General features: G+C 33.6%; 2 protein-coding genes across 2 annotated transcripts in view; both read left to right on the forward strand.

Annotated features, from left to right (window-relative positions):
- LOC127731726 (beta-hexosaminidase-like) overlaps positions 1–24,909 on the forward strand; it is a 130,091-nt gene that overhangs the window by 71,068 nt on the left and 34,114 nt on the right. The gene's annotated exons all lie outside the window — the stretch shown is intronic.
- On the forward strand, positions 7,108–9,604 carry LOC127731734 (uncharacterized). Its single transcript, XM_052240575.1, has 3 exons — positions 7,108–7,360; positions 8,322–8,706; positions 9,522–9,604. Exons 1-2 carry the CDS (start codon positions 7,138–7,140, stop codon positions 8,693–8,695), a joined length of 597 nt encoding a protein of 198 aa, XP_052096535.1. The 5' UTR covers positions 7,108–7,137; the 3' UTR covers positions 8,696–8,706; positions 9,522–9,604.

The raw sequence follows: 24,909 nt of genomic DNA on the forward strand, positions 1-24,909 counted from the left end.
GGTCCTTGAAACTGATTTTATACTAATGCTTGGTATTCATCAAACTAATATAGGAGCTTTACACAGTTATATACAAATATTTCCTTTTTTTCGATTAATGAAAAGCATTTGGTCGTTGGTCATTTGGTATTGATCTGACCTTCACAAAACGTTGTTATTAAACGAAATTTTGAACTACTGCGCTTTTTAATTTTACAGACGTTGACATATAAAAACGTCAATCGAAGTTAAACTCTTAACTGCTTTATTCCTTAGTGATTGCATTAGTTTAACCAGTCATTAACCATTACAACTGGTGCAATTGATATAATAGAAGAGGGACGAAAGATACCAGAGGGACAGTCAAACTCATAGATCGAAAAGAAACTGACAACACCATGGCAAAAATAAAAAGACAAACAGACAAACAATAGTACAGATGCCACAACATAGAAAACTAAAGACTTAGCAACACGAACCCCACCAAAAACTGGGGGTGATCTCAGGTGCTCCGGAAGGGTAAGCAGATCCTGCTCCACATGTGGCACCCGTCGTGTTGCTCATGTTATTACAAATACGGTAAATAGTCTAATTCGGTAAGTCACATTCGTGAAAAGGGAGGGTATTGTAGTATCATCTGTGAAACGGTTATTCCATAACGGTCAACCAACTCGTGATGGCGTCCGTAAAATTTACGAAGGGATGACTTCAACTTCACCATTTCGAACTCTTGGTTTAATAGATTCCTTGTGAGCAGCAATCCTCTATCAAAGAAATCATGATTGGAAACACAAGCCCGGGAATATCGTATCAATTGGGAGATATATACTCCGTATGCAGGCGCTGCTGGAATGTTACTACATAGAAATGGAAAGTTCACAATTGGGAAGCTGAAATTATCTCTTTTGTCGTAAAGTTTTGTTTTCTACCGACCCTCATTTTCAAGTTCTAGATGTAAGTCAAGATATGAGACAGACTTAACTGTATCTGTAGTATCCTTTATCTCTAGTTCGATGGGATAGATTCGTTCAACATAGTCATCAAATTTTGTATTATTTAGTGAGAGAACATCATCTATATAGAGGAACGTAGAGTTAAAGGATATTGCTAACTTCTTATCTTTCTTCCTAACGGTAGCTCCGTTACCGGATGAGTTTATAGTACACATTGTGGTCAATATAATGGAATATTTTTACTATCACACAATTGAGAGGTTTAGCTAGCTTTAAAACCAGGTTTATTCAACCATTTTCTACATATACAAATCCCCGTACCAAGTCAGGAATGTGGCCGTTGTTATTCATTCCTTTGGTTTGTTTGAGCTTTTGATTTGCCATTTGATTACTGACTTTCCGTTTTGAATTTTACTTGGAGTTCTGTATTTTTTTTATCTTATTTTATTTTTTACATACATGTTCAATTATTAGATATTTTATAAATACCAAAGTAAGTAATCGTAGATGAGTTAAAACATTGAACTAGCAATTTAAAATTTCATCTTTAAGCCATTATAGAGTAACTGAATCAAAATGATCTATGCTGGATTACATCAGCAAAGTGTTTGTGAACATGACATATATCCATAATAACGGTTTGTCTTGTACTAGAGTGGTTAAAAGATTTTTTCATTTAACGTGTGTGGTTATTAAGTTTTAACGATATTTATTAAACATTGTCGTCATACATCAATCTCGAAGTAAATTTGTAGAATTTGATGATCAGCCCAAGGCAGCTTTAACATTTGTAATATACACTTTAGAACTAAACAGCAATGATTTGTTCAACACATTTACAGTTTTAAACATTTTTTTTTCAATATCTTAATTGAAGAAATATCTGGTATCTTTTTTTAAAAGAAACATCATGCAAAGTTTTTCTTGGATTCATACTTTAGGAACTATTTTTGCATTTATCTTTTTTCCGCACTACTTTGAAATCCTTGGTTTTACACGTTTGATCTACGTTCCTGATGAATGTCAAGGAAGAAAATATGTTAAAGGGCATGCAATGTCTAAACTACTTTTTTTCATATTTTATGAGTTTATACATTGGAATTGAAATTTTCGAAAAAGAAACCCATAACATTTCATTTATTATAGTGTTATTAACTGGTTGTTTCTGTATTGGCCCTGTTATAGATAAAGGCAACAGTAGTATACCGCTGTTCGAAACTCATAATTCGATAGAGATAAAAACAAATCCGGGTTACAAACTAAAACTGAGGGAAACGCATCAAATATAAGAGGAGAACAACGACACAACAAAAACACAACATTAAAATGTAACACACACAGAAACGAACTATAATATAACAATGGCCATTTTCCTGACTTGGTACAGGACATTTTTAAGAAAAAAATGGTGGGTTGAACCTGGTTTTGTGGCATGCCAAACCTCCCGCTTTTATGGCAACGTCAAACACAACACCAACACGACAACATCACATGACAGGACCACAATACGAATAAATGGGAGAACATATAGGACAAAGAAACACACAAATAATAGCTAACAAAAGGTACTAGGCTTAAATTTCAATACGCCAGACGTGCATCTCGTCCACACAAGACCAACCAGTGACGCTCAGATGAAAAAAGTTTGAAAGCCAAAACAAGTACAAATCTGAAGAGCACCGAGGACCAAAATTTCCAAAAAGTTGCGCCTAACACGGCCAGGGTTTTCTGCCTGGGACAAGAACATCCTAGGTTAGCTGCATTGGACCCTACTTTTATTAAATGATTTTGATTATTTTAATTAGAATAAACTACACATGAACATAGAAACTTACCGTCAAGACGACACATAATTCCATATCTGAGCTTGTCTTTTCGCATTTACGTCCATGGATTTTTTGTCAACATTGTCAGATGTAATTTCTGATTTCTCGTCCAAGTACTTAATGTTATGCTATTACAATTCATTTTATCTAGCAAATAAAAAGAAGCTGGAAAGAATATATCAGATAATTTAACTATTCTTACTCTTGGATCATCTGCATTCTGCTGATTGATCAACGGAAATGAACCAGTGTCAACAGTCGAAAATCGTACTCTAAAAGGCTGTGAAATATTTCCGTTTCAAGACTTCAATACGTTACAAAACACTGAACATCATTTAAACTTTTTATTTTATGATTTTGAATTAAAGTTATATAATACAAATGTTTTTGCATAACGATACGTCCACATTTAAGTAAGGAGTAAGAAAATTGAAACCGGAAGTGAACGTACTGTATTAGCTCATGGGCCAATACGGCCTTTACCGTATTAGCCCTGTCCGAAAAGCATTATTAACTCTTGATTTATATCGACAAGGGAAACGTCATCAGTATTGCACATGCTGATTTATCCGTATTAGGGCTGATTTGCGCGTATCATTTAATAAATGTCGTTATTGTGTTTGAAATTGTCTATGTTTTTTTCAATATTGTAACCGTATGGTGCGGATATATGAAATGTTATTGCTAACGTTAAAATGTTTCATAACTTTTCTAGGTCCTAACATAAGTCATAACTTCCTCAGTCAAATTTTATCTTGGATAAGTTTAACTATATCGGTGGGCGATTTTTTATCAATCAACTCTGATTTCTGTATTCATGTACCCTTCATTTTATGTGTAATTGTTCAGCCCTTCTGATACAGTTAAATTCATATACTCGCGTCGGACACACTAAATGTATACATATTTTGATACTCTTTTCCAGAACTAATCAGATACTACTGATAGATAGAAAGTAACTCTCCGGGAATAGAATCAGATCTGCAATCAATGCTTTTGTACTAACTTGATTTATAACATATTTGAAAATAAGATGTGATATGAATGCCAATGATACAACTATCAACCAAAGTTCAAATGAAGTGGATGTAAGCAATATAGGCAACCGTAGGTTTTCAACAATGAAAATATCCGATACCGTATGGTCGACTATAAAAAGCCCCGACATGCAAAATATAAATCAATTCAATTGAGAAAACTAACGTCCTGGTTTATAACAAAACAATTTACGAACAACAAATATGACAGACATAAACCAAAGACAACCACTGAACTTCGGGCTGCTGACTTGGGACAGGCACATACAGAATGTTATCATGTTTGTTAACGCACAATCCTCTCACAATCTGGGACAATGGTGTAACAGTACAATATAAGAACAAACTTTGAAAATCAGTTGAAAAAGCCTTAACTCATCAGGTGGATACAAATAGAAATACATCTATGGAAACATTGAGAGGACGGGAACAGGTATTCATACATAAACAAAAAACATATCTGAGAGTACTCGCAGTTACGGGCAGCTTGTTCAAAGCCAATAATAACTAATGAAAGCAATAATGTATATAAGACTAATAAATCAATAATTAAACATCCTACATCCAATGGATTTATTGTAAAGACGGCATTATCAGCCAGAGAAAAACATGACCTTGTGCAATACCAAACTGTAGATATCGACAGATTATAGTATCGTGAAAGTATATACATGTAATATTTGATATGGCTTTAATTTACTGACAACAAAATCAAAATTATTACAAATTAAAAAAAGATATTCAAAGATTTAATTACAGTGTTGAATAGGAAACCTTTTAGAATAAGTTTTTTTAAAGAATAAAAATTTTTACACAGTTAACATCTAAATTAGTAGACTCTTAAATGGGTTTAAAACATCACTGTAAATTGAGAATATGCTATTCCGTTTGACATAGGTTTTTCTACAGGTATAGCTAAACTTGCAGACCAAATCTTTGTATCCATGAACAAATTAAGTACATGTTTTCAGTAATTTGTGGTAACGAAATTCCTGATTTAATAATTTACTTGTCAAACATAAATTACGCTTATTAATATCGAAATCCTCACTACAGCTACGGAGAAAGCAAACGAGTTGGAATATATAAATACCGTAAAACAGTGCTAAATGAACATCACCGTTAAGAAGGGAAAACTAACAACAGGGAAAGAAAAATGATCCCTTCTATCGTACATTTTTGTGTAGAGTTTCTGGTGTAAAACTAAAATTTCTTAATATAAGAAAAGACAGTTATTGCTGTTGGTATATAATTTATTAAAAAATAGTTAAGTTGGGTAAATTTCAGCAGTATAGGTAGAGTATTATTGATAATTTATTGAAAAAAAATATCTTCAAGGTAACGGTTAGTGTTGTTGAATCTATCAATTAAATGAAATTAAGTTCTTAACTAAGATTTGCCATAATCATCAAATCGTAAAATGTACTTTAAGATTGATGTATGATGACAAACATGTAGAAAACGAAGTACTGTGGAAAATAGATTTACGAAGAAAAAATCCATAAAATATAAGGCAATTTACGGAAAACGTTGTTATTGCTTGAAACAAGCTTACTAGGTATTCCATAAAATAATATCGTGTAATATTTGACTAAAGCTGAAAATGTGGTGAACACCATTATTTTTCTCTGTTTCTAAATTGTATTTTGTATAAGCTAAACTGTCGTAGGTTATTGATCAAATCGTAAAATTTACTTTGAGATTGATGTAGGATGACAATGTTTAATAACTATGGTTTACATTTACTAACCGCAATAAATGATAAATCTTTATATTTTAAACACTTTAGTAAATTTCACACCGTTATCATGGATATATGTCATGTTCACTTACACTTTGCTGATGTAATCTGAAACCGAGAACAGAAATAGTATTTCACAGATTTCAAACTAGTTTAACCCCGCCACAATTTGCATGCGCCTGTCCAAAGCCAGGACCCTGCAATACAGTAGTCATTGTTTTTTGCTATGCAACATATTCATTTTTGGTTCATTATGTTGTACATTTACATACATTAGGCCCTAGTTTTCTCGTTTTAAATGTTTCACATTTGTAATTCCGAGGCCTTTAATAAATGATTATACGGTATTAGCATAAATATTGTGAAAGGCCGTATGGTGGCCCATAGTTGATAATATCTGTGTCATTTGGACTCTAGGGGAGAGTTGTCTCATTGGCAATCATACCACATCTTTGTATTTTTATAGTATCTACCGTTAGGCATTTTCTTGCTTTTTTAACAGTTTAAATAATTCGTTTGAGTATTTTGCTATAGTCACTCTATAATAGCTTAAAGATATGTTTAAATGTTTAATTTCTACATTTTATGTGCAATGTATAAAGTCATCAAAGTTACTAGACCTAGCTAAGAAACAGATGATAGACAATTTGTGAGAGATAGAAACTGCGCTGTCGAGAAAGTCATTGTTTTTTTGTTTTGTTTTTTTATAAAGCAAGTAGATTTTTAAATTGACATTTCAAAAATGTATAAACGATAAAATGTCCGGGTGGCTGATCTATTTCCAGTTATAGCAATTGTAACACTAGTGATAGTTGATGACTTGTTAAATTAATGCATTCGTTAAGGAAGGAGGACGTTCAAGTAGAATATTGACTGATATTTTTTTACCTCAACTTCTGTAAAATTAAAAAGCGCTGTATTAAAAAAAATATTTTGTAAACCAAGGATGCATCAATACGGAGATAAGAGCATATTAATGAAAAACAAAATCAACAAAACATATGGTTAAGTCAATTCAGTATGAGGAAGCTGTAACTTTAGTTTCTTTAAAATTTCCCTTTATGAAAAAAATTCAAAAATTGTAGAGCACACATTGTGAATGAGTCGGACGAAACATGTAGGGTAAAGTAAAGAAACACTCATTTTTGTATACAATTTCATTTTAATCAAGACCATGTGATTTCTGCGCTTCAATTCTTCATTTTATTCATTAAGGCTCAAAGATATGATATGTTTGTAACAATCTGTTTTCTCAAATAGAAAAAAACCAAGAATATGAAATTAAAACAAAATACTTTTGTCTATAAGACAATATAATATGATGCAATAGGAAACATTTACATATTTATACTTTTCACGTTTTAGCAAACTATGTCATTTTTCGTTGATATTATAAAGTCATCTCCTATGTTCGTGATAGTTGCATGATCTGTGTCAGACTGTTCACAACATTTGTTTAACCACAATTAACAAAATCTCCTTTTTCATAATATATCAAACGACTGTTTTTGTACAGCATGCATCACGTGGCTCACGATAAAAATAGTATAAAATGAAAAATCCGATTGTTACTTCGCATCTTCTACATATCAAGTTAAACCATGTCAATGTTGACTCTACTTTTAGTTTCCCTTGTCGGATACGTTTCGGCGTATGGCAAAGTAGGTCCATTGTTAGGAGGACTTGGTAATAGTGGAGTTGTAACTGGTGGAGCACTCATTGGAGGAGGTGGAGTTATTGGTGGGGCTGGTGGAATTGTCAGTGGTAGTGGACTTCTGTTAAACACTGGTGGATTAGGCGGAGTGATCGGAGGATTAAACACAGGTTTTTTTTCTAATTAACTTTTTTATATTAGGAATTATGGCTAAGCATGAACACATGCACTAAAGTAACATACAGAAACATTTAACATTTTTTTTTTAAATCTTCATGATTTGTGTTCTTACATGATATTTATCTTTTCACTATAGTTTATCTTAGATAAAACTTCAACAAAATACCCGATGCATGTCTAATGAATGTGTGCATTATACAAAGGTGGACGTCCTGGTGAACGAAAAACCACAAAACACACTGAAAGCACGAAATTTGCCAAGTGTTTGTTTAAATTACCAGCATGGCTAAAAACCGTATGGACTTTTAGTCCCTGTTGGCATCATCATGTCATTGTCATATTCCCCTTTAATACCTTTAATAAATTCTGGACAAACTTGACACATCGCATATGAACCATAGTCATGATAGTGCTGCGTGATTTGCTACACTAAATACTCTAGTCAAATATGTAAAATGTTAGAACATCCGTTTTTTGAAAAGATCTCTTTCGCTGACTCATGCACTCTATGTTTCCTGTCCATAAATTGATGTTAGTATTCCCGTGTTCATGAAAAATGCTAAAAAGTAAATTTTCAACAAAAAGGCATACTTTATATCTCGTAATTGTCTTAGTTATGATTGATTGCTAAATTAGTCAAGAAATCTTAATGCAAAATTGCAGCTAGAAATAAGGGCTAGTTAAAGGCCAGATTGAATCTATTCCTTTAGCTATCTGTGTATGCCAATTTTGGTCATATACCTCCAAATAATGTACTGCACATATGCATTTCTCAATTTCATTGTTTGCTTATCAATTTTTTGATTGAGGTTGAATTAAGAACCTCGCAAAATGAATGTGAAAATCGCTTTTAGACGAACACAAATTTTTCGAGCGTTATTTCATAAACCAATTATACAACGATATAAACATGAATTTAAAAAAAAAATATTTTAAATGATTTATTTACAGGACTTGGAGGTCAACCATGGTGCACATGTAGTTTAAAATGTGCTCCAGGACAGATAAAACTAAACAAGAACTGTAACTTGGCACCTCTCCTTCCTGGTAGTTTGGATACTTGTTGTTCCATATTGCCATGGTGGGTAACCAACCAAAACTATGGTGCTTCACTTGGAGGAGCTGGTCTTATTGGTGGTGGAGGTATTCTCGGTGGTGGTATTGTCGGTGGTTTGAGTGGTATTGTTGGAGGTGGTAGTGGAATTATTGGTCCAATCGGTGGTATTGGAGGTTCAATTGGTGGTGTTGTCACAGGACCTGTCAGTGTCATTAGAGGCGGCAGCAATGTTGTCAGTGGACGAATTGGTAAAGGGGGATATTATTAAGTATATGAAATGTAAGTTTGTATTTTGTTTATAATTACATTCGATGACATTTCCTATTTTATCTGTGAAATACTGGTGTATGTACATCATCAATCAGACACACTTCGATCAACGGTTTTTCAAGTCATGTTTCAGTTTTAACAGTAAGAAGTTCGGGGCATTTGTTTGCTGTAAAAAATTCCGTACAATCCTTGTTTGTTTTCCCTTTGCAACACAATAGTAGTATTTGTGAACTTCCAATTTCAGTGTATGTCTTTTTTATAAAACCTGATGTAAAATGAGCACCGTTTGAAATTACCTTTATAGTGTGTTTTTTCCTCTTCACATTGTGTTAGAGAAATCATGAGCAATGCATGGATCAGAATGGGGATAATCAGATGGTGTTTTTTCCCTCAAATCGATCAGGTGATTAATGTATTGACATTATGTGATCTATGTTTTGTTAAATTAATTCCGGTGAAGAATTAGCAAATGATCAGGACTGCAGTATTATTACGTCTGCTTTTTTGATGGACAATACATTAACAAATTTTAGATATAGGGCCTACTTAAATTATTATTGGTAGTAGCATGGTAACATTTACAATATAAAATTTGCACAACAATATGATACATTATTTAATTATTATCGGCAGAATAAAATCATTTAAATATACTAAGGGTTTAAACTTACAACACATCAGTTAAAATGCTGAAGAAGAAAAAATTGTTGTGTCACAAATAAGAGTTGACCTCAACTAAATCATTCCTTCCTTAGCTGATATAATCAAAACTGGTACCCGGACATTTTTACTCACATTTTAATTGATGTATTTTTTCATTGTAGTTGACAGTAATACGACGAAGACAATGAATAAAATGTTTGAAATCAGTAAATTTCTTTTATAAATAAAATCACAAACCAATGTATTTGTTAATTTTTGTCCATGTGTGGTTCTGTTAACAATGACATTTTGGTTTTTTCTCGTGTAATTTTTACTCTTCAAATAAGACCTCTTTATTCTGAAGACGTTTCACATCATGGCAAACTAAAATCATAAATGACAAAAAAAAAACATAGTTGATGTGTTTCACGCGGTTTTGGTTTGGTGCCCGTTTTGCTTTAGCTTAATCGATTTATTGATATTGAATAACGGTATACTACCGTTGCCTTTTATTTATCTACGTATAATTACCAACACACTCGCGGCGATATGTTGTGCTGCAAAAAGAAAAAATTAAGCGTGAACACTAGCTGAGGGAAATCTAAAACTGAACTATTTTGTTATAAGTCATTTCAGAGTATTTAGTAACACATTGTACACATATAACTACATTAATTGACTAATGAATTAATAGCAGTTAGAGGAAGTACGCAAACAATCCCTACACACACAATATAATATAACTTGTTTAATAATCATATAAAGAAACAAATGTAAAGTTCAGTCGGGAAAAGACCAGGCGGAAAAAATTAACGCTACAATCACTCACCTGCTGTTCATGTAAACGCCACGTTAACTATTCATTAACTCCAACATATAAGTAGACACGAACAGTAAATGAATGTGTACTTTGATGTTTTCCTCAGCGTTAACTGAAAAAGGGCGCGTCTGCTATTTCCTTTTAGAAAAAAAAACCTTTTTTAAACCTTTGGTAGTATATGCGCGTTAACGTACTTTGTTATGATATCCTAAATACACTGACTCATACTATCAAATGACTACCTAAAAATGCCCAACTGCCTATTGTCGACAAAAAAATAGATTAACTATCACAATGAATGATATGACACGCATTCAAAAACTGTTCATAAGTAATTAAAACATATTCTTTTTTTATCGGAAGCGCAAAACATATTCTTTGAATTTCTGTGAGAGGTTAAGGATTTTGAAACAATTATATTAGCCGAAAACTAAATATTAAGATTCATGATTTATTTTCCACCCTGACAAACGACGTACTCCAAATTCTATCTTAAATTTGTTTTCGCATGTTCATACATGTTTGTATTGACACGAATTTGTGTGAAGCGATAATAATGTATTAAATATAAGTCAGTTGTTTTAAAAACAATTGTTAACGGTCTTTCCCCTTCCAAACATGGTTGTTTGATTGATTGGTTGATTGATTGATTTTTTGGTTGGTTGAATAGTTGGCTGGCTGAAAAACCACATGGGACCTAGCTTCTAGGAACAAGCAAATAAGGAATTGAGAGCCTAGCTCCACTGTTTAAAAACATGATACCTAGTCTGTATGAACAAGCGAAAAGGGAAATGAGAGCCTAGTTCCCCTGTTTAAACACGTGGGACCTAGCCTTTAAGAACAACCGAAAAAGGATTTAAGAGCCTAATTCCTCTGTATGAACACGTAGGACCTAGCATCTAGGAACACGCAAAAAAAAAAGGAATGGAGAGCCTATTTTCCCTGTTTAAACACGTTGGACCTATCCTTTATGAACAACCGAAAAAAGACTTAAGAGCATAAATCCTCTGTTTGAATACGTGGGACCTAGCATCAAGGAACAAGCAAAAAAAGAATTGAGAGCCTAGTTCCCCTGTTTAAACACATAGGACCTAGCCTCTAGGAACAAGCGAACAATAAATTGAAAGTCTATTTCCCTGTTTGAACATGTGGGATCTAGCCTCTAGGAAAAAGCGAAAAAGGCATTGAAAGCCTTATTCCCCTGTTTAAACACATGGGACCTAGCCTCTAGGAACAAGCGAAAAAGGAATTGAGAGCCTTATTTTGAATAAAATCATCTTTAAAAATTCATTTTTATGATACTTTATTAAGTATATACAAAATATACAAAAACACAGTGTAGCTATTTATCTTATGTTATAAGAGTTGATAAACACCATTACAACACAATTCCTTTTTAATTTTCTTGTCATGGTTTGAAGTATATACAATAACACCATTTAAATTCAATCTAATTTTATATTCTATTTTTTAGAAATTTACCTGTGACAAAAATATACGTAACAAAAAATACGTCACTTTTTTTGGCGTTGAAACATTTGTGTTACGCTCATTTTATAGTTCTATTGAGGTGTCCTGGTGTACTGTCGTAGCTTCATGGTAGGTGTTCGTTAACGTTGTTATTCTGTGGTTTACATGTTGTAATGTACTATCATATTTAACCATGTATATATTTCTCTGTCCTAAGTATTCTTACGTGTATTTGTACTGTAATACTGTTACTTAATGTTGTCATTTTAGCGGTATTGTTAACATTGTCATATAAGCGGGAGATTTGGCTAGCCATAAAACCAGGTTTAACCGACCATTTTTTTTACATGTCCTCTACCAAGTCAGGAATATTGCAGTTGGTATCAAAAAGTCCGTTTCTTCGTATGTTGGCGTTTGGTTTTGTTGCAGTTCAGAGTTTCCGTTGATCCGTCGCTTTCCTCTTTGTCAACCGCATTTGTTTTCGCTTAATCGCTTTATGACTATTGCACAGCGGTATACTACTGTTGCCTTTATCGAAAATACCTGGAAATCAGAACGGGGACCTTGTACACATAGTGGTAACTATACTACAGGTATTTAAGTGAGAAGGTCAAATAGTATTAAAGATGTCATCTTTTCTCGACAGGGAACTATAACAGATTATCAAGCTGTGAAAAACAATTGGCTTTGATATCATTTTGTGATGACGTTTGATAGTTTTAGTTTTAATGTTGTTTCTTTATAAACAAAGCAGTATTTTTGTTTTAACATACACTTGCGTGTATTTTTCACAAATTGCGGTATGGATAATAAAGAATTAGAAGGGGTTGTTAACATGCTAGATTAGTCCGCCAGAATTATCTAAGTGCTTCAGACACAGATTATATTGCCGACAGGTAAATTGTCTACTAATTCATGAGTGTATCAAGTTAAATGTATACTAGACATGCTAGAATAAGACAAATGGTAACATATCATTGCAGACAATCTGTTTTGATGGTTGAAACCCTAGTAACGGACAGATGATTACTAGCTTTGAAGCTTATGTCAAGTTAAAATTCATAACACATTCTTTTATTCTTTTTTTTCAACAAAACAAACAAAGCAGTTGTCAGTTCTATCCGATTTCTTTTCGTTGTTCTCACAACCAATAGGTATACGAAGTATCAAGTAATACTACAAGAGACGAACAACGATGCTCATGCAATGTTTTGGGTGTATTGAAATAAGGCTCAGTTGTTATCAAATAGTTCGTTTCTATGTATGTTGGCGTTTGTTTTTGTTGCACTTCATTTTTCCTCTTATAGTTAATGTGTTTTCCTCGGTTTTAGTTTGTAACCCGGATTTGTTTTCTCTCAATCGATTTATGACTTTTGAACACCGGTATACTACTGTTGCCTCTATTCGACATTTACAAAGTAAAATAACAAAAATACCGAACTCCGAGGAAAATTATAAACGGAAAGTCCCTAAGCAAATGGCAAAAAAAAAAGCTCAAACACATCAAACGAATGGATAACAACTGTCATATACCTGACTTGGTACAGGCATTTTCTCATGTAGAAAATCGTGGATTAAACTTGGTGTTATAGCTAATTAAACCACTCACTTGTATGACAGTCGCATAAAATTCCATTATATTGACAACGATGTGTGAACAAAACAAACAGACATAATAGGTACAAATGTCAAAAATAAGGGTACAGCAGTTAACATTGTGTTATAATCTTAATCACTACAAAAACAAACAAATATGTCAACAATGACAAACAAAAAGCATATAGACAAAGCACATTTGCAAAAACGAATGACAATAATACAAAAATTTACCATAGCACATCAGCACAATGACGGGATGTACAAGTACCGAGCCACGTCAAATAAATCACTACAAAAACAAGCACATATGTCAACAATAAACAAAAAGGCATATAGACAAAGCACATTTAACTGATTCTAACAATTCAACATTCGAAATGCAAAACTTTCTTAACCTCTCCAAACATAACACCACAACCTCTGGATACGGGATTTTGGAACTGGTACACGTTATGATTGAATTAGTATATAATCTTTGTTAGAAGGTCGAACAAGTTGTATGAGATGTCATTCAAAGCGATGTTAAGGCAATTTCGATTAGATTTGGTCAAGGGCAGATAAAACTGTATGAAATCAAATTACATACATGCCTGTTAACTAAAAACGGGTATCCATATTGTGTAATTTGTTTACTGAAACACGAATATTGTATGTGTGTGCCGTTATTATTGTGGTAAACGGTTCCAATAGCTGCTTTTGTTGCCGAAATTGTCGGCTTGTGGACCCCGCCTCCTTTTGCGGATCAACCAATCAGTAGACGATCGCCGTCGAATAGATATTCGTGGTTTGCAGAATGGAAAGCACCTTACAGCGGAAATTATTTTCACTTCTACGTGAAAATCTAACCAAAAAAGTAAGTGTAAGCCACCAAATATTTAAAATTTATGAAACATACGTTGCTTGTTTTGTTAATCATTCGCTTCAAAAGGCGAAAAACGGCATACTATTAGATAAACACGAGTTCAGTGTTGGCAAGCATGGTATACACGTGGTCAAACATGAAACTAGACTGCAAAAAGTATCTGAAATTTGAATAATTCCTCGAGTCCCGTCAGTAAATGAACAGAATATCGAATAAAACAAGTTCCCTGCATTATGCTTAGAGCCCATTCTCAACATTTACCCTGATATCCGTTTCTAATTTTTGTTTTGCAGGTATCCTGGTTGGGTACAAGTGTAAATGCTAACAAAAGTTTGCTCCACCGTTCACAGCTCACGTTGCTGGAGCCATGATCCTACCTTCAAAACATAGAGCATAGGGAACAAAAACTTGCTCAAAGGAACCCTGAACATGTAATCTGGAGCTCGATCTAATATGGTGTACCCTCCCCCTCCAGTGGCTCCACTCCCATCACCAAAACAATTCCAATGTGAAGTCCTATTATATTATTTCTGCTGAGTGCTGACGGTATTTTTCAACTTTAAATTTCATAGATCCCTACTTAAAGAGGGTGGTGAATGGTTAATTTCGTGCAACCTTTTCTGCCTTTTTATTTCACATGTTTTTGTGTTTTGACGTTTTATTTCTCGTTTTCTCGTGTTTGGTTCGATGTGCTTGCTTCGTGTTTCCCCTTATTCATTTTCCGTGTTTCCTGTCGTTACTCTTTAATTTCTCTTGCTTGTCCGGCATTTGATTAAAAAGCTTTGCAATTCTATTGAAAATGTATGGTACATGCATGTTATAAAGTCCATCAAATTACTATAAATTATATTTTTTTCAAATCAGATGCTACTAAAGGACACTAAAAGGTGACCGTAGCGTCTTCATGTCCATTAATAATGACTGGATGATCTCCAAGGACGGCTGAGTAACAACTTCTAGTACTTTTTTCCTAAATATTTACGTTTTTATTTCTCATGCTTTATTTTTCCCGAATTTTATTGTCCGTGTAATGTTTTTGCTATTTTTTGTCAAGTGATTCCGTTTCCAGACATCGTCCCCTTACCATCCTTCTTAAAGTTTATGGCGTTAAAACAAAAGTTAAAAACAGCGTAATTATTTGGATTTATCCTGGACCATGTGTCTTTCTCAGGGAAACTGCCAGCACCTTGAATAAATTATCTTGGAACCAGTATTTTTCAAATCAATACCAAGTCAGCAATATGACCAATTGCAAGTTTATATACTTGTTGGTTAAATTGAACAATTTTGAACACATAGTTTGAACACATAGTCCAAATAATATTATAATTTCCTGAAAGGCTTTGTTAATGTTTAGCCTTCCTCATGTTCCTATGACTGTCATTCTTAGGAAGGAATCGCAGCAATAAAGGAAGCCTTTCATGACGCAATAATCATGATAATAATAGACTAAGGCCAAAAATAAAATACATGTGTTTCCGCTAACATGCTGAGTTACTACTAGGGAATCAGTCTGACTTTATCAGTGCTTGTTCCAAAATGGCATGGATAGGCACTAAAAATTAGTGTATGTAGGGTTAGCGGAAACACATGTATTACTTTTTTTTGGCCTAATATGTAGTTTACTCATCATGACTGCCCACTTTGACATATTCTTTTTAGATATAATTATCATCAGTATTTAAATCAAAAAGAACACTGCATGTACTTTCGTTATAAAAATAGAGTGTTACATCAAATATCTGATCTGGGTCCCTGTTAGAAGGAATTATCCATTACTCAAAGCCATATCCCCGGTAAACATAAGGAACCCATTTATAATATTTTCTTTGGAAGACCATGAGCCCAAGAGGAAAAAAAGTCCCGCTTGTAATAAAGTCGTATACTCTGTGACAGCAGACCAGTGTGCGGAAGCACAAAAGTACACAAATCACATTATCAATTCTTAAATGGAGAAGGCAACAACTCCGAAGGAACCCAAGGTTAAATAAAATTGATTAAGCGGGGTCTCGTATAATATTGCTCCGAAAGTAGGTCTACCACAAGCCGCTGAAACAACACATTACAACACGTACAAGTGTTAGGATCACAAAACTAGCGTAAAAGTTAAACAAACCAGACACAAATTAAACAACAAATTGCTCATCAGTGTTTTAACCAAATAAAACAGCTATCACATATATACTTCAAAGAAACATATTTAAGGTAACAGGGGATAAACATCTTTATTTGATATGATTACATTATGACATTTCTCATTCAATATTCATGACATTGACATGATGAAAAAACCTAATATATTCAGGAGCTTGGTGGTGCAAAACTAATTTGATAATTGCTTGACGGGTTAACTGGAATTATCAATGCAATTAAAAATACAATTTTACTCAACTACATTATAATTGGTGGGTAAAAAATCCAATTTGTGAATTTTTATTTGGAGCTCTGCCTAAAAAACATTGCTAGTGAATCATTCAGACAATAACTCAAAAAAGCTTTCACTAATTTTCATGAAACTTTGGTGAATTGTTTATATTTACTGACATAAGTTTCCTTTCCATTTTTTAGAAATGTTTTATATCTTGTTTTTGAGTATAGGAACTTTATTCATAAAGAAGGGCGATTTTCGCGTTTTGGACATTGACTCATAAACGCTTAAACAAATTTTCATGAAACTTTGGTGAAATGGAATGTTACTTTTTACAATTCTTAAATGGTGAAGGCAACAACTCCGAAGGAACCCAAGGTTAAATAAAATTGATTAAGCGGGGTCTCGTATAATATTGCTCCGAAAGTAGGTCTACCACAAGCCGCTGAGACAACACAATTACAACACGTACAAGTGTTAGGACCACAAAACAAGCGTAACAGTTAAACAAACGAGACACAAATTAAACAAAAAATTGCTCATCAGTGCTAGCTTTTTAGTCTTAGATGCATGATTTTTTTATTAGTTGTTAGTGGCTTTGAACTAGCTGTCAGTAACTGCGAGTACTCTCAGATCTGTGCTTAGTGTCTTTTTGTTGTTTGGATATACATGTGGCTCACCTGCCAATTTGGTGACCTTTGGAATCTGGAGATCATTTTTTATTAGTGATATCTCATTCTTAAATTATCTTAAAAGAGGGACGAAACATACCAGAGGGACAGTCAAACTCATAGATCGAAAACAAACTGACAACGCCATGGCCAAAAATAAAAAGACAAACAGACAAATAATAGTACAGATGACACAACATAGAAAACTAAAGACTAAGCAACACGAACCCCACCAAAAACTTGGGGTGATCGCAGGTGCTCCGGAAGGGTAAGCAGATCCTGCTCCACATGTGGCACCCGTCGTGTTGCTTATGTTATTACAAATCCGGTAAATAGTCTAATTCTGTAAGTCACATTCGTGAAAAGGGAAGGGTATTGTAGTTACGACATAAGGAACATATCCGATATCATCTGTGAAACGGTTATTCCATAACGGTCAACCAACTCGTGATGGCGTCCGTAAAATTTACGAAGGGATTATTCTTAACTTATTCTTAAATCTTAATTTGAAATGTTATTTATTTTTCTTTGTTACAACACAAAGTACGCACAGTAAAACTCAGTTTAAGAGAAGTCCGAGTCCGATGTCAGAATAGGAAACAAAAGAAAATAAACAAAATGACAATAATACATAAATAACAACAGACTACTAGCAGTTACTGACATGCCAGCTCCAGACCTCAACTAAACTGATTGAAAGATTATGTCTTCATCATATGAATATCAGGCACAATCCCTCCTGTTAGGGGTTTAGTATTATACCATCATAAAATATATGAGAAGAACATAACCCGTGTCATGCCAACAACTGGTTTTAGAATAAATATGTGTAATTCCGATGCAAAGACCCTATGAGTGAATCAATATTAAAGCCAAAATATGCAATCTTTAATGACCTGACAACAGTATCGTAACTATATCCCTTCTTAATAAGTCTGTTTAAAGGTTTTGTTAGCTTTTGAGGTGAATACTGACATTTTTGTGCTTTGTAAAGAATATTACCATAAAAGATTGGATGTGAAATACCCAAACGTATAAGATGTCTGCATGTTGAGTTATATTTACGAATGATGACCTTATACCGATGATAAAATTTAGTAAATGTTTTGACTAGTTTATGATATCGAAAACCCTGGTGTAATAATTTTTCAGTAATACATAAATTTCTCTCGCTAAAATCTAATACGTTGTTACATACACGAGCGAATCGTACAAGTTGAGATATATAAACACCATAAGATGGTGACAAGGGAACGTCACCATCTAAAAATGGATAATTAACGATAGGAAATGAAAAATCATCTCTTTTATCATAAATTTTTGTATTAAGCTTCCCGTTAATGATATAGATATCAAGATCGAGGAAAGGACAGTGGTCATTGTTAGTATTAGCTTTATTTAAAGTAAGTTCAACAGGATAAATTTCTTTAGTATACATACTGAAGTCGTCATTATTGAGAGCCAATATATCATCCAAATATCTAAAAGTATTGCTAAATTTTTGTATCAGATGTTGTTTCGATGGGTCTTTGCTGATTTTAGTCATAAATTGTAACTCATACCAATACAAAAACAGGTCCGCAATAAGTGGTGCACAGTTAGTCCCCATTGGAATTCCGATAACTTAACGATATACGGAATCTCCAAAGCGAACACAAATGTTATCAAGTAAAAATTCAATGGCAGATATAGTATCAAAGCATGTCCAATTGACATAGTTCTTTTGTTTGTTGCTACTAAAAAATGACCTAAAAGAGTTTGAACATATGTATTCGCATTCCGACTTTTTAAATGCCCATTTAATTAGGTGTGTGAATTTTTCTTAATAAGAAAATGAGGCAAAGTGATATATAGGGTTGAAAAATCAAAACTTTGAAGATATTCAAAATCACCAATATATGCATGCAATTTATCAAGTACTTCCAACGAGTTTTTGACACTCCAAAAGTAGTTAATTCCACTATTTTCAAAGGCCTTATTTGAACAATTTATTATCAGGTTTTTGATTGTACCAAGTGTACTAGTAAGTAGAATAGACAATTTAGTAGTGGAACAATGACTTGAAGACGAAATAAATCTATATTTGTAAGGTGATTTGTGTAGCTTCGGAAGCCAGTACATAGTTGGGGCTTTCATTGTATTTGGTTCTGCTTGTAAAGAAGTAGATATTAGTTTATGTTTGTTACAGATATCGTTTTCTGAAAATGAAGTCAGTTGGAATGTTGGTGAATTCATGATTTCCTTTTGCAGAACCTCAATGTAAAATTTACGTCAAACTATAATGATATTATTAGCAGCTTTATCAGCCGGGACAAAAACAAATTCCTTGGCTAGTTCTTTTAGTTTATGTTTGATACGAGAAATAGGATTTTTATGGTTGTTGATAAGAGTAAAATGTTCTTTAAAATGTTGTATACGTATATCAACTATCTTCATTATTGAATTAAAAAAAGAGTCCAAAGATTTTTTGTCAGCTTTTCCCCGTTTTATTCATTTCAAACAGTAAGCACGAAGTGAGTCGTGCATGATATTACGACACTCATTCCAATTAATAATTGACGGGGGACGATATTTAGGTCCTTTACTGAGGAATGATTTTAACTCTCGGTCGCGAACGATGTTAAGGTCTCCTGTTATAACATGGGAAATGGGGCCATAAGTGTATTCGGAATTACTATAATTACATGACGTAGGTGTATTTTCACTGATTTTTACATCTTTACAGACTTGGCTATAATTAAACACAAATTTTCGGGTAGATTTCTTGTAAATATAACAAATAAGAGGGAGTTCAGTATTATCAAAATATCCAGGAATTTGTTCTTTAACAGAATGGTCGTTAAAAATACCGGCAATATTTACAAAATCAAAACCTTTATTGACATACTTTATTTTAATAAAATGTTTTTTATGATCTTCAGGGCGATCAATTGTTCAGTTGGGGTAGATTTTTTCATTTTGATTTTAAATGACAGCTTTCAGTTACACATAGTGTGTAAACAAAAACCAAGGGAAAAAATGGTCTTTTTAAGGATAATGACTACTGACGATGATAATGACTAATTTATAAAAAATATCAACATACAAACCCCGAAATTTTTTTTCAGTACTGTATGTAACCGAACATCACATTATTTTTAATGCTTACAGAAAAATTGTATTTACTAAATGAATCTTTTAAAGGTTACAATTCTATGTTCAATCTTTTTTTTTTCAGAAAGCAAAAAGAAGACTTGTGGCACTAGAACAACACAACGATAGTGTTGTCAAGAAGGCCAAAATTACAGAGGCTTTAAAGCCTATTTATATGTCATCTGATCAAGAAGGCCAAGAGGGTTTTATAACCCATCCACCCTCTTGGCAGTCGCCTAATTTTAAAGATTACAAGGCAGAACTGGATGGGGCATATTTAGAAATATGCTCTACCAAAAGTAGAAGACTAATGCAAACTAGAATTATAGGGGACATCAGCAACAAAGAGACCCCAGATGTGGCAGATAGTTTAAAGTGGATGTTGATAGAGTAATAAAAAAACAAGTCAAATAAAATATAATTAAGGGGCCAAGTAACAAAACAAATTACCAAATATGAAATGACCATTTAATGCATTCTTATATTGATATAAAAAAGAAGGTATGGTATGATTGCCAATGAGATAACTCTTCACAAGAGACCAAATGACTCAGAAATAAACAACCATAGGTCACCGTACTGCCTTCAATAATAAGCAAAACCCTACCGCATAGTCAGCTTTAAAAGGCCCCGAACATGTTAATCAAACAACAAGGCATTTACAGTAAAATTAATCACCATATACAAGAAGACCCAATGGACTGGTCAATTAAGTCTAATCAAATACAACAATGTGTTAAAAACTTGCCATTGAACAGAAGATTATGCAAAAGAAACTTCATTCAAATGCTCCATTGAGGGTAAGCACACCCTGAACACAATACAACATGTAAACAAAAACAGTACACACGTTTTACTACAGAACATACAACTGATGAGGATATAGGTGAAGATTGGAACAGGAAACATTATTATATGACTAAGATATTAAGTTTACATTTGCGATAAGACATGACCCCTTAAGACATGCAGAAATACAGAAAGGCTGCATTCTGATGACATTCGTGAATTACACCACTCTATAAAGCTCTAAATTTAGGTCTCTTTTATATCAAAATTGATATTCAAAAGGTCATATTTGATTGACATTTTTATGCCTTTCATCTCAAAAGGTCACCTTGTTTTTTTATAAATACCATTAAATGTTGACCTTTTGTCAAGAGTTGCTTTGAATTTGCTTTGATACCCAAACATAGTTTCTCTATGCATATTCCATCAACAAAAAGAGGTGCCATGCATATGGAAATCTTTCCTGCCATGTTTTTCTTTTGTTCATATTTTATCAATATTTTGTTTCCAAAAGGTATAAAATTGTTTAACTTTTTTTAACAAAAGGTACTATTTTGAGTATCAAATTTATCCGAAAGTCTAAGTTCTGTTTTAATATGGATACATTTTAAATAACTGTCTAAACGTGCGTCTTTGATATAACTGTAGTCTTCCTTTTTACATACTAAAAGTTGCCCTTTTATACACCTTTTGACAAAAAAGTGGGCCATATAAACTGCCTTTTGAATCATCAAAAGATATACAAAATGTCTACCTTTTGTAACGTTTGATTTTTTTTTTAAATGTGAACAAAATTGGATGAAAGGTTATCGAAAGAGGGCCTTTCCTTTATCTTTTAGTCACACCGAAAGACAATTTTTGGTGCAGTGATATACTATGGAATACTGTTGAGCATTTTGATTAAATCCTGCTGAAGATCTTTAACACAAAAACACATTAAACAAGAGTGCACAAACTGAAATGTTTCACCTGCTATACTTACAATGATTGATTTTATTTTGAGATCAAGTTTCACCTAAACTTAACATTATCAGTGATCAATTTAAAGGAGGTCAAGGTTAGATAAACCAATCCAGACAGACATGAACACCCTACAATCATTCCATACATCAAATATAGCTGATCATTGCCAATAGTATACAATTTAAAGATAGATTAAACCATGAAAACTTAATTGTGACCAATGAACACATGAAAATTAGGTCAATGTCATATGAAATATGCCAGATTGATTTGTACAGCTTACAATCACACCATTCACGAAATGTAATTGACCTACTGTTTACAGTGTCTAGAACATAACCGTGTAACTTTAATCTTGATCACTGATCCGTGAAATGAGTGTGAAATCAGGTGAACATTGTCTGACAAACATGACCTTGCTAGGAACCCATATATCAATTATAGTTGGCATATTGTACTGACAATAAGTGAGAAATGAACATGACAAAAATAAACTTTTTTTTTAAAACAGTCGAGGACCATGGAAATGAGATCAAGGACAACGGACATATGACAGACGGACACTTTGGATCATAAGCCAGTTAAAGGCATCTGTATACAAGGTAAATAGCCTCCAGGTCTTCTACCCTCTGAAATATAAAGCTTTATACAAACAGTCGTCGCCGTCGCCGCCGCCGCCAGGTTGTCATCTATATGTCTTGCATTCTGTGACTTTCTTCGCATGTGAAAAACAAATGTAATATACCAAATGAACTATTGTTCTTATTTTACTTTATTTCCTGTTGCTTTGTATCCCTAACTTTTCCCCTGACATTTTTACCTACATTCATTATAGAAATGACCACCAATTTCAAGACAGACATGCTCACTAATTTCAAGACAGCTGACAGAATAGTTTTGTATGATCCTGTAGAAATAGTCCTGCCTTAGATATAGGCATCTCCACTTATGAAACCACACAACTGAATCAAAAAACCCTTTAAGATTAATATTAGAAATAGTCAGTCATTAATATTAGTAAGGCAACAACATTTATATTCACCAACTAGTGGCAATACTCTGGATTTCAATTTGGTTTTTTTTCTCTTCTAAAAAACTACAAAGCCATGTTAAGTTACATAGCAACATAATAAGATCAATAATAACATGAATAAGAAAATTAACTAATTGTTATATAGTACATGTATCTTTACATTTGGCTCAGGATGAAATATAAATCATCTAAGCCCTGATATTCCTTTATGTTTTCCAAGTTCATCAAATAAAAAGTCATAAAGATCAGATTTAAAGGCGTTACAATAAGTAGGTAAATTGTTCTAGTCTTTAACAGCAAAATTATATTAAACTTTGAAGTATTAACTCCAGACCCCTTGATTATGGTTAGAATGGATGTCTTTATTGTTGTAGTATTTAATCTTTTATTCTCCTTTTTATACTAAGTCTATGATTTTTCAGACATTTCGGTCATATAAAGTGAGTTCAATACACGGCTAATCATTAGTCGTTCAGTCGGTCATACCGGTATATCATACAATTACTTCGCTTGGTACTGGTATAAACATTAGTTCGCTGTAGCGCAAAATAATTGTAAGAAGCAACATAGAAAACAATGTGTTACTTCGATTTACAAACATTTCCAGCTTTATAATCGAGTTTGATTACAAGTGTGTTTGGGAAAAAGACCATTAACAATTTTATCAATTTTATAAACCAAATTGTATCTTTAAATCAACCGCTAATCGTTGACTCTTCGTCGAGTTTCCACGCCGCGAAGCAGTTTTACTTTCTGACAAGGGAAATAACCTGCTTCAAATCTTATTTAGAAGGAACATACGTGATTCCAGAAAGGAGTATCTGGGAAAAGGCTTAAAGAAAAGAAAGCTACCAAGAAATTTGGTTTAACTTAACAGTAATTGAAGGACTAACAATTTTTTCTTCAATGGGGACAGCAATATGAACCCCACCAAAAAATGTGGTCGACCTCAACAGTACAGGAAAGATTACCAATTCATTCTCAACAAGGGACAGCAACATGAACCCTACCAAAATCTTTGGTTGAACTCAACAGTACAGGAAGGATTCACAATTCCTGCTTCACAAGGGACAGCAACATAAACCCCACCAAAAACTTTGGTTGAACTCAACAGTACAGGAAGGATTCACAATTCCTGCTTCACAAGGGACAGCAACATGAACCCCACCAAAAACTTTGGTTGAACTCAACAGTACAGGAAGGATTATCAATTCATGCACCACAAGGGACAGCAACATGAACCCCTCTAAAACTTTGGTTGAACTCAACAGTACAGGAAGGATTATCAATTCATGCACCACAAGGGACAGCAACATGAACCCCTCTAAAACTTTGGTTGAACTCAACAGTACAGGAAGGATTATCAATTCATGCACCACAAGGGACAGCAACATGAACCCCTCTAAAACTTTGGTTGAACTCAACAGTACAGGAAGGATTATCAATTCATGCACCACAAGGGACAGCAACATGAACCCCTCTAAAACTTTGGTTGAACTCAACAGTACAGGAAGGATTATCAATTCATGCACCACAAGGGACAGCAACATGAACCCCTCTAAAACTTTGGTTGAACTCAACAGTACAGGAAGGATTATCAATTCCTGCTTCACAAGGGACAGCAACATGAACCCCACCAAAAAACTTTGGCTGAACTCAACAGTACAGGAGGGATTAACAATTCCTGCTTCACAAGGGACAGCAACATTAACTATATCAAAAAACATTGGTTAAACTCAACAGTAGAGGAGGGATTAACAACTCCTGTGTCACAAGGGACTGCAACATGAACCCCACCGAAACCTTAAGTTGAACTCAATTGTACCGGAAGGATTAAAATTCCTGTTCCACAAGGAACAGCAA

Source organism: Mytilus californianus, unplaced genomic scaffold, assembly GCF_021869535.1.
Source record: "Mytilus californianus isolate M0D057914Y unplaced genomic scaffold, xbMytCali1.0.p SCAF_20, whole genome shotgun sequence".
Classification (NCBI taxonomy): Eukaryota; Metazoa; Mollusca; class Bivalvia; order Mytilida; family Mytilidae; genus Mytilus; species Mytilus californianus.